Raw genomic sequence first — 10,093 nt, 5'->3', positions numbered from 1 at the left:
GAGTTTTCTTGGTTGCAAAGTAGGCACACTGGCCCCTGTGTGAACGCTCTGCAGAATACTCATTCTGATTGCTGTGAAGGACACATGCAGGCCCCTGCCACGTCAGCTCCTGGGTGTTCGCAGTGATCACGTATCAACATTGGGGGGGCCTACAAGAGAGGGAAAACAGCTGTTGTGCTCTGGATGGATGCTCACTGAGCTGCAGAACACACGAAGGCAACCTATGTTACCTCTCAGCCCGTGATGGGAGGGTGCTCTTGGTGGCCAAGTGGCTTCATAATTGGCCACAGGAAGTTTTAAGAGAATGCACATGATCATGGAGAATGACACCTGCTTCTTATTCAGCGTTTAAAAGGCAGTTGTCACACAGCATCAGGGAAAGGAGAAAAATGATACAGGGCCATGTGTACTTGCAGCATTTGAAGGATAAATGGATGTCATGTGAATGCAGACGCCTACATTCCAGCCACTGCATGGGTCATCCCACCAAGAAGGCTGCCTGCACAGGGATTGGGTTAGACTCTAAGCGGCAGTGTGCTGAGGCAGGCAGAGAGGGAAGGTCAGTCCTCCTACAAGGACTGTACAAAATGAGCTCTTTGTCCAGGACAGAAATGAATGCACAAAAATGTCGTTCATAAGTCAGTCATTCCTGGGACATCAGTTCTTGTAAATGTTGATTGTAGCGATTTCTCTTACCTCAGACTTTTGCCTTTGATCCTTCCAGTTCTCTGGTCGGCAGCACATGGGAAATAAAGCAGAGCAAGAAGCAATGAATACTGCTTGTACATGTTGGTCCTGAGAGCACTTGGTTATGTATGACATAGCCTAGGTATGTGGTTGACTGTCTGATCTTAGCTTGCATAAGTACATTGTATGATATTCATTCACCATGAACTCGGTTAATGATGCATTTCTTAGGGTATATCCTCATTATGAAGTTGCATGTGACTGTATTGCTGTTAACAAGTGTAATCCGTAATAATTGCTCCAAGAAGGCATGAGTGGCTGTGGCAACAGGGCAACAATTTATAGGAGGCCCCTCAAAAAGTTCATGGAGAAAATACGTATTATGAGAATAATATAAATTTCAATTTTTTGCATCAAAATAACTTCACATTTTAATTGCATTATTTCTACAGCATTCTTGTCGTTCTTATAGATGTTATCTTCAGTAATTCTCCAAAACTTGAGAAAATAGGCTCAGAAGATATAAACAGGTCACCTGATATCAGTCAATTAGAGATGAACTATGTAAAATTTGAAACTTTTGACTGAGCCCAAGCCCAAATTCTGTTCACGGTATTCATTTGTACTTCATTTCCCTTTCCAGAGATGACACAGGACACTTGGTTCATGGGAGATGGGAGACATCCCAGGCTGCAGTGTGGCTTGGAGTTCTCTCATCTCTGCCTAGGGTAGGACCATCACAGAGACTAAGCAACCTGTCCAAGGTTCCATGGGAAGGCTGGAGGTCAGGGTGAGACTTTTGATGTTTGGGGACATTGGAGCTGCTTTCTGGTGCCTTGGTTCAGATGTTCCCAGAAGTGGACCCTTGATGAGGATGCTGGTAAAGGCACAGGTGATCCTTAAAGCAAAAATAGTACCTGGGCTGGTGAGGCTGGAAGGAAAGAAAGCTAATGACTTGTGAGTAGCTACAGGGATTGCTGGTCTTCAACCCGTCCTTTCAGGTAACTGAGAGCTCCTGCTGGGAGAGCTAAACCCCCAGTTGTTCTGAAGTGCAGTAGGCAACTGCACCTGCCAGAGAAGGTTCTGGGCCAAAGGCACACCGACTCTGGCCATGGGAAGTTAGAAATGCCCTGAAGTGATGAAGAGAGGATGTGAACAACCCCTGCAGAGCCTGTGAACACTGACACATGCTGTCATTTCTGGCAGCTTTGTAGAATTTCATTCTAATTAGGAGAAATAGAAATTTTTATTTGATTGAAGGATTGGATTCTTCCAGGCCTCACTTAATAGGCTCTGAGTATGAGACAAATTATTTATAGTTCCTATTATAGAAATTATGTGGGCTGAAATGTATTTTATCCACAAAGTCATTGAAAGGTAATTCAAAGTAGTTAACATAAGTATTCAAGAACAAATCCTGAATTTCTGGCCTACCTGCTTTTGCGTGTCCTTGCCCACTTTTCTTCCACACGATCCAGGAATGCACTGTAGGCATCGCAACACCGCCTATGTCTCTAAAGGGAGTTAGTGAAAGCAAACATGTCAATATTCATTACTGTTTTGTTCTTTAAATTTTAAAAAATGACTTAAGAGAGATTTCATCCACTAGTTCACTCCTCACATGTCTACAACAAAACAGGCTGGGTCTGGGAGCCAGGAACTGAATTCTGGTCTCTTGAAAAGATGATAGGAATCCTATTACTTGAACCTTCACTCTTACCTTCTAGGATTCACATTGGTAAGAACGAGGTAAGAGTGGATGTAGGGAATTGAACTCAGATACTGAGATGGGTAACACAGAGAGGTCAACTGCTAGACCAAGCACCAAACATCTGCTGTTCTCGCTCTCTTTTTTGAAAAGATTTATTTATTTGAAAGGCAAAGAAGGAGAGGAAGAGACAGAGAGAATCTTTCCTCCACTTGTTCATTCCCTAAATGGCTGCAACAGCCAAGGCTGAGCCAGCTCAGGTGGAAGCCAGGAATCTCACTGGGATCTCTCACGTGGATACAGGGGCTCAAGTGCATAGTCATGGTCCAGTACTTTCCCCGGGCACATTAGCAAGGATTTGGGTTGGAAGTGGAGCAGCCAGGACTTGAACCAGTGCTCATATGGGCTGTAATGGTCACAAGTAGCAGCTTAACCCACTGTGCCAGAACACTGGCTCCAGGCCCCCTGTGTCTGTCCTTAAATTTCTATTTAAATATCATTGCTGTGATAGTTTATCTTAATCTTAATGCCAAATCCTCATCTTGTTCTGCTCATACACATGTTGCTCACAGTCCTGTTAGTATAGGGTAGAATTTAAGTCATGGTAAAAATATGTGTGTGTGTGTGAGAAAGAGAGAGAGAGAGAGAGAGAGAGAGAGAGAGAGAGAATATGTGTCACAGAGTCTCTTTGTTATACTTTGTTACTTAAATTAAACTCTGGGCTCCAGGTGATATTACAAGAAAATTTGGGTAACATTCTCACAGTTACTCAGGTTTCTATTCACCATACCAACTATTTTTGTAATACAAAATGACAATTTAAAATGCTGGATAACCCACTGCTTGCATTTCAAGATAAAGTGGAGGTGTCTGTATGTTTGACTTTTAAAGAATATCACATATATATGTACTACAACAGCTTAGAAATTCCTGCACCAGAGCAGTCACTGACAGCAGTGATAGAAGTATTTCCCAACAAGTGCAGAGAAAGAATCAAACCTACCGTGAATGAAGCTGATTTAATGGGCCACGGGGGTTTGGATAAAATGAGCTGTGCATCCCAGCTGCATTCCGGAGACTTGCGGGTGATGAACTGTTGTCTTCTGTCCTTCTGTTGATCAGCTTTCAGTAACTGGCCTGCTGATGGTACTAGACACGTGAAGACAAACGAGAAGCTTAGCAATGACACATGTCTCTTTTCATAATCTCTGAGTAAGAAAATTGTTCTGGGAGATCAGAACCCAAGGGTGGTAAATTGCTAGAAAATTTATAGATGCAAAAAAAAAAAAAACAACCTTTGCTTATCCTTTTGTCACTTTTGCTGGGTTTAATTTTATCCCTAGTCAAACTCTGATTCTTATGCTACTTTTTATTTCACTGGAAGCCTGGTTCCAATGTGCCTTACCAATAGGGTTTGTGGCCTGGCACAATGGCTCTGTGGCTAACTCACTTGATTTTTTTTTTTTTTTTTTACATTCTACCCTTATGTTTTACCTAGAAGATTCTTAAGGTCAAGGATTGAGCCTTTACATCTTCTGTAATAAGTTACACAGAACACATGCAAGGAAAGTTGATGTATTCTATTTCAATTGCATCTAGATAAGGGTTCTGTAACACAAGTCATGCCAGTATATGTATTCAGTTTGTAAATAAGTTATCTTAAATTTGCAATTATAACATCATTTGATTCTCATTCTGAAAACAACAAACTCAATTCTGTTATCCAGTGACAACCACTGATATGTTATTGCTTAATTGACATATAATATGTAAAATAAAGTACACATGTATTATTCACCTTATCCCCAAAAAAAGAAAGTTGGAGAGTACAAATTAATTCTGGAAAAAACACTATTCAAATGACACCTTAAAAATAATATTGATGGGGCCCGGCGCGGTGGCGCAAGTGGTTAAGGTCCTTGCCTTGCACGCCCGGGATCCCATATGGGCGCTGGTTCTATCCCAGCAGCCCCGCTTCCCTTCCAGCTCCCTGCCTGTGGCCCAGGAAAGCAGTGGAGGACGGCTCAAAGCTTTGGGACCCTGCACCCGCGTAGGAGACCCGGAAGAGGCTCCTGGCTTTGGATCGGCATAGTATCGGCCATTGAGCTCACTTGGGGAGTGAATCATCGGACGGAAGATCTTCCTCTCTGTCTCTCCTCTCTGTATATCTGCCTTTCCAATAAAAAAATAATAAAAATAAATCTTAAAAAAAATATTGATGTGCATTTATCATCTGCATATTTACTAAGTGTATTTCTTATGGCTTTAGCAGATTTAATGCTTACAGCAATTTTTTATGTAAAGTGAACTATTAATATTTTCAGGTACAGTTAGGCAATCTGGGGCAGTGAAACCGTGGGTCCAGGGCTGCACAGCTTGGTTCCAGAGTCAACCCCCTTAAGCTTTTTATTCTGTTTTTTTTTTTCCCACATCACATATGGAATGACAAACTCATCAATCTGCAGTCATCTATAGAAAACTATGAGTAATAAATTGGTTGTTGCAGTTAATTAAAAAACACTGAGAAATTTATCAAAGTATTAGAGGCAATAAGTGTTAATAAACCCGTCTTTTTAGTTATTTGCCTTTGAGGTGTCTTTATTAATGTACAATGCAGAAAGCTTATTTTCTGCGCTATTCATAAGTTTGTAAGAGCTTACCTGTACTTAAGAACTGTGACTTTAGGTTTAGCTCCAAAGGATCCCGTCTGAAAGTTGTCACAAAGTTTGGTGATTTACTTTGGTACTAGATGGGTAAAGAGAAGATTGTACTATTACTAATAAGTAGTTTTATTGTAACTGGAATTTAATTTTTTCCAGTTTAAGTATCTCACTGGTGAAAGACAATTTCGAGGCTTTTGTTGTAGTAGTCAAAAATTGTATGTAAAAATAATATATGGAAGAACAAAATTCAAAACTATATGGATAATTTCTTTTCTTGGTAGACAGTAGTACTTCATTTGTCCTTGTATAAATAGATCAGAATTAGTCAGCTAAAGCATATGTAATTAAGAAAATGCACTCAATATTATCAGCTTATCATTACTAGTGTTACACATTATTTATGGCACCGAACTTATTTCAAGAATGACATTATAGTAAAATTGCTGAATAAAGTTAATAATTTATCATGCCTAGGAGAGCAAATATTTATTGGTCATTTAAAGCTGTATTACAGAATAGAGTTTCATTAGATGGTATTTATTTTATTTTAAAAAAGAGGTACTGGGAGCCAAGAAAGACTGAGAGACAAAGAGAGGGAGAGCTTCATCTGCTGGCTCACTCTAAATGCCAGCAACCGCTGGGTTGAAGCCAGTAGCTGGGAACTCAGTGCGGGGGGGTCTCATGTTTCATGCAGGGGTCCAGTTACTTCCGCCATTTTTACTGCATCGCAGAGTCTGCCTGCCAAACCCAGGTGTTGTACTGGGAGACACAGGGTCCTCAGGATCCACGTACACCTTCGCCCTTAGTGGAAGCAATAGGAACTGACATAGGATGCATGCTGCCAAAGCGGATCCAGCAAACATCTCGAAGGTCTCTAAAGTTGGATCAGTGTGACCTATGCAGTGAATCTGAGGATACCAAGCTGATAAAGTTGTCTTCTTAATGGACAACCCTCGGTCACAAGAATGTGAAAGAATTAATCAAAGTTTTAAAGAAAGAACTCCTAGTACAAGATTTTTCCATCTTTAATGAACAACATTATATGAGGCCAAGTTAATATAACGAAACCTTCTGTTGAAGTTCTGTAACAATCCTGACACCTGGTGGTTGCACAGCTTCTAACATTGCTTTCCATTCACTCAGAACAAATTAGTTTAGCTAAAACAATAATGCCAGGCTTTCCCCACACTTCACGTACATAGTCTTGTAATTCTAACTGTAAGTTAGCAAAAAAAAAAAAAGAAAAGTTTTAATATACCAACAACATTTCATACTTAACTGACTTTCGTTATCTCCAAAAGGTATCATCTATTTGCTACAAGTCGTAGATGCCCTGATCCACTGAAGAAAGTTAGTCATTATCACTTGTTGAATTTGCCAACTGTAATCTCAGTAGATCCTAACAGTTTACATTCATTGAATACATTGATATCCTTGCTCATATCTTATTTAAATCTTGCTCACATCTTATTTAAATTACTTACCATGAGAAGATTCACTGAAGTAATAAAATCTTCACTTTTGTCCTTTTTCACTCATTCATCCACTGGTTCCATGGATTTACTTCATTTATACTAAATTGTAAGTTCCTGGTCACCGACATTTGCTTTTTAATTGTGTTTTTATCTGTCTGTCCTCCTCAGACCCAGGTCCAGCCAAAGCTGGCAGATTAAATCCCATTAGAAACAATAACCAGGGCTTGCCTCTCTCTTCTCTTATTTATTGCTGCTTCTGAATTGTGAAATGTCATAAGAAATAAGGAAATAGAGTTTTGTGTATCTTATACACATACTTTTTTTTGGCTTATATAGTAGCTGTCCCAATTAAGAAGTGAGTAAAAGTAATGCACACAGACTCTTATCTGACATGCGTGTACATATAGTCAGAGTGGAACTGTGTAAGCGATTGCCATATAGAGAAGTGAAGGTTCAATGGGGTATGCATTTCTATTCCTGAATCAAAGACGGACTCCTAATGGAACTGTTATCTTGATGAGAGGATGCTGGACTTTCTGCCATTGTCTATGCCTACAATAACACACTTAAGTCCATGTCAGGATGAACTTAGAACTGTTTTTGAAAGACTGTACTATTGTAATTCTGTAGAGGAAATCAGTGGGGGAGAAAAGATTTGGGGAAGGAGAAATCCCTGAGCCTATAGAACTGTACCATAAAAACAGATTAATTCTAAAAAGTAAAAAAGAGAAATAAAGCATATTTGTGACTTAAAAACAAAAATCAAAGGCTCTTTTGTACCTGTCGGAATTCATGTGGTTTGGGATTGATGTAGACACCTGCTGGGAACTTGCCGTTCCTCACGTACAGTAACTTTGCTTTCTGTAAATCTGGATGTGGAAATCTGGTTACAAACTTGGGAGATGTGGCCTTCTTGGGATGGCTCCTTATGCTGGGCAGCTGAAGCTGGGCCTCTGGATATTTGCTTTGATCCCTCCCTTGCTCTTCCTTGGTAGGCCGTGGTGGTATTTGTGGCAACTGCAGGGACGTGTACAGTTTGTAACTGAAGTCAGGAGGCTTTATTTCCCAAATGTCAACTTTCTTTGCAGGTCGTAAAGGTCTTTGGACAGATTTCCCCCTCGTGGAGTTGCGATCTTGTTGTAAGGGACACCGCAGCCTCCTTGCAATGTCACTCTCATTTCCGGGGGAGTCGGGGTTCATGCTGTTGGGCCTGTAGTACTACATGGAGAGATCTGTGACAGACATGGAAATCAGTGAAGTCTGTTGCTATAGCAATGGCAGATTCAACATTTCCTCTCCGGGTGGGAACAGTCTTTGAAAGATTTATGAGGCAGAATAAAACTCAGAAATGCAGGGAGTGTGTGCGCAGGGTGAGAAGGGTGTTTATATGACACCTTTGTCGCTGCAGTCACTGTGCCAGGGGTTATATGGTATTCTAAGGGATTGACTTGGAGTGGCTGTGGTGCTGCACAGACTGTCACCTCTTGGGATACCTGTATCCCTACTGAGCGCCTGGGAGTGAGTCCTACCTCCAGTTTGGATTGAGTTTTCTGCTCATGTGCGCTCGGGGAGGCAATAGATGATGGTTCGTGTTGTTTAGTGACCCGGTAAATGGAATCTCTCTCTCCCACCTCTCTAACTCTACTTCTCAACTGAATATATCTTTAAATGATTGACTTAAACCCCTTGTGCTTAAATAGCTGAGAAACCTCTTAAGAGACAGGAAGAAAACAAAAACATAGAACCTGTGTGATGTGATAGATACCGCAGTGCTGTTGTGAGGAGCAAGGGAAGGGATAAGTCAACTCCAGTAGGAAGATAGAAATAACACCAAAAGAAAAATGGTTGCCTTTGCCACACCGGCATCCTACAGCTGAAGTCTGCTGGAATCCCAGCTACTCTGCCTCTGTTCAGTCTTTGCTGACACACCTGGGAAGGCAGCAGGTGATGGCCCAACCACTCGGACCTCTGCCCCATCCGGTAAGTGATCCAGATGGAGCTTCTGGGCGCTGGAGTCATCCTGGCCTGTCTCTGGCTATTTGCGGAGATTGGAGCAGTGGATCTCTCTTCTTTTAAAATAAATAAATAAATAAATAGATAAATAAATAAATAAATAAATAAATCTTTACTTTTTTTAAAAAAAGCTGTCTTTTGGACTGATGTTGAAGGATAAGTAGATTTGCCCAGTGGAGGAGGAAGGATCATTTTACTAGGACATAGAAGGGGTATAATTTACCATCATTTATTTCTCGGACCTACAGAGCCGCTGTCTGCATCATTCCAGGCTCAGTAGTGACTGCTGTAACAGCCTATGGGTGAGGAGTTTGGATTTGATTACTACTGACCAGATATTCAGCAACAAGAGAATTATTGGCAGGCTTTTGGGATTTTTGTCAATATGCTGCTGGACAATGCCATTGAGTTTGAAATCTTGGAAAGAATAACCAGCTCTTAGAATATGTTTGATGAAGTGGAAGCTGTGTAACAATGCTGCTTCCCTGAAAATAAGTACCTGAGACAGAGATGCATTGCTTTGTCTTAGACTAACATTTGGGGTTGTTTTAGAATTGTGTCAGAATTGAGGATCTTCCAATTCTAAATGCTCATATTTAGTAAACTGAATTTATGAACAGAAGGAAGCTACTAAGAAGATAATACTGATGTCAACCTGTTAATAATCATTGTTCATAGAAAAGTTATGAATTGTTTTGTAATTATTCAAGTAGACGCATTTCTTCTTTAGAGAACCATGCCACACTGAGAGAATCCAAGCTAGGAAAGTCAGGTGGGATTGTACCAGTGGGAATCTTTAATGCTACATTCCTAAGGAGTTTTAAATCTATCAGAGAGGGGAAAGGGATGAAGAAGTTTACATAGGACATGATCCGTGTGTGTGTGTGTGTGTGTGTGTGTGTTAAACACACAGGTCAAGACAGTAGCAATGTGGAAGTGGACTCACAGTAAAGAAATAAAAGTTAAGGCAGAAAAGCCATTTCCATCATCTAGCCAATCGAGATGACGGAAGCCTAAACAAAGATGAGAAAAGGAGAAGTTCTTAGGAGATAATCATCAAATCTGATACCCTGGGCTTTGGCTCTAATGTAATTTGATCTCCTCATCCACATACAGGAATATAGGAGGACAAGCAGATATGGAAACGGGTCACGATAAACAGCAGATTTTAGCAAAATGCATGTTCTTTACACACCCAGAAGTATAAGCCCTGTGAGTTAGCCAGCTTCCGATACGTTAGTGCTGTGTTAACAAATCTCTGCCTTCAAATTCAGTTTTGTGAGTTAACTCTGGCAGCTCGTTCCTGCTGTCTCACTCTCCAGCTCAGGGTGGGGAGGAAGTGGCTGATTGAATCACACAATTCTGTGGAAAATGTCAGGAAAGTCTGGAAGTGAGAGAAGCCAACCAGTGCTGTCTAAGGCTTGTCCTTAGAATTGACATCGTGGGGTCCAGTGTGGTAGCTTAATGGCTAAAGTCCCCGCCTTGCATTCACCATGGTCCCATATGTACACTAGTTCGTGTCTCAGCTGCTCCAGTTCTCATCCAGA

At 40.9% G+C, this 10,093-nt stretch overlaps 1 protein-coding gene across 1 annotated transcript; it reads right to left on the bottom strand.

Annotated features, from left to right (window-relative positions):
• Positions 1-2,117: 2,117 nt before the first annotated feature.
• Positions 2,118-7,733, bottom strand: LOC121145595 (uncharacterized LOC102725191 homolog). Its single transcript, XM_040964513.1, has 4 exons — positions 7,314-7,733; positions 5,056-5,140; positions 3,399-3,544; positions 2,118-2,201 (listed from the first exon to the last, which is right to left on the bottom strand). The coding sequence occupies exons 1-4, from the start codon at positions 7,731-7,733 to the stop codon at positions 2,118-2,120; spliced, it is 735 nt and encodes a 244-aa protein (XP_040820447.1).
• Between the last annotated feature and the right edge of the window lie 2,360 nt (positions 7,734-10,093).

This window comes from Ochotona curzoniae, unplaced genomic scaffold (assembly GCF_017591425.1).
Source record: "Ochotona curzoniae isolate NIBS_2020 unplaced genomic scaffold, NIBS_Ocur_1.0 scaffold_3835, whole genome shotgun sequence".
Lineage (NCBI taxonomy): Eukaryota > Metazoa > Chordata > Mammalia > Lagomorpha > Ochotonidae > Ochotona > Ochotona curzoniae.
The sequence above is the reverse complement of the archived record's forward strand: the minus strand, read 5'-3'. Positions and strand labels throughout refer to the sequence as shown.